Source organism: Bison bison, unplaced genomic scaffold (genome assembly GCF_000754665.1).
Source record: "Bison bison bison isolate TAMUID 2011002044 unplaced genomic scaffold, Bison_UMD1.0 scf7180017864080, whole genome shotgun sequence".
Lineage (NCBI taxonomy): Eukaryota > Metazoa > Chordata > Mammalia > Artiodactyla > Bovidae > Bison > Bison bison.
This window is the reverse complement of record NW_011494652.1, coordinates 5,294,900-5,295,470: the sequence shown is the minus strand read 5'-3', so window position 1 is coordinate 5,295,470 and position 571 is coordinate 5,294,900. Positions and strand designations below refer to the sequence as shown.

Genomic DNA, 571 nt, shown 5'->3' with positions numbered 1-571 from the left:
TGAGCCGAGCGGACGCCCTCCGGGGCCACGCCGCAGCCCTCCGCGCTCCCCCCTATCATGCCCCGGGCCCGGGCGGGGGCCGCCCAAGCAGCCAGGACACCATGCCTGAGGACGGCGGTGGCGACAGCGGGGACGTGCCCGAGATCATTCCGGACGGCGAGCCGCTGCGGGAGGAGGTACCGGCTCCGGGTGATGGGGGGCCGGAGCTGGGTCTGCAGAGGGGAGAGGGCGACAAGAGCCGGGGCGACCCCCAAAGCGGGGGCTGCGGAGGGAAGTCCGGAGCCCCTATGGTCAATGACGTCATTGGGGTAACCTGTATCCTGCGAGGGGTCTCGGGGCCTAGGGGCCCGCGTGAGGGTCGGGGTGGGGCGGCTGGGAAGGGATATGGGGAACAACTCCCACCCCCGACGCCCCCTCGTCCAGCCTCGCCCTCCTGTGACGTCAGCACCGGGCCCCTGCGCGTCCCCATTCTGCAGCGCTGCCCCTCTTCCCTAGAGCCCCCGGGTCAGGCCCCCGGCCCGGCCCAGCTGTTCATGAGGTGCCCGGGCGGAGCCTGCAATGCAGCAGCAGT

At 72.7% G+C, this 571-nt stretch overlaps 1 protein-coding gene across 1 annotated transcript in view; it reads left to right on the top strand.

Annotated features, from left to right (window-relative positions):
• The first annotated feature begins 93 nt into the window (after positions 1 to 93).
• The window catches only part of TMEM151A (transmembrane protein 151A), a 3,851-nt gene continuing 3,373 nt past the window's right edge, over positions 94 to 571 (top strand). Inside the window, exon 1 of the mRNA XM_010837835.1 lies at positions 94 to 176. Within this exon, the coding sequence (XP_010836137.1) occupies positions 102 to 176 (75 nt within the window). The 5' untranslated portion in view covers positions 94 to 101. The remainder of the gene's footprint in view (positions 177 to 571) is intronic.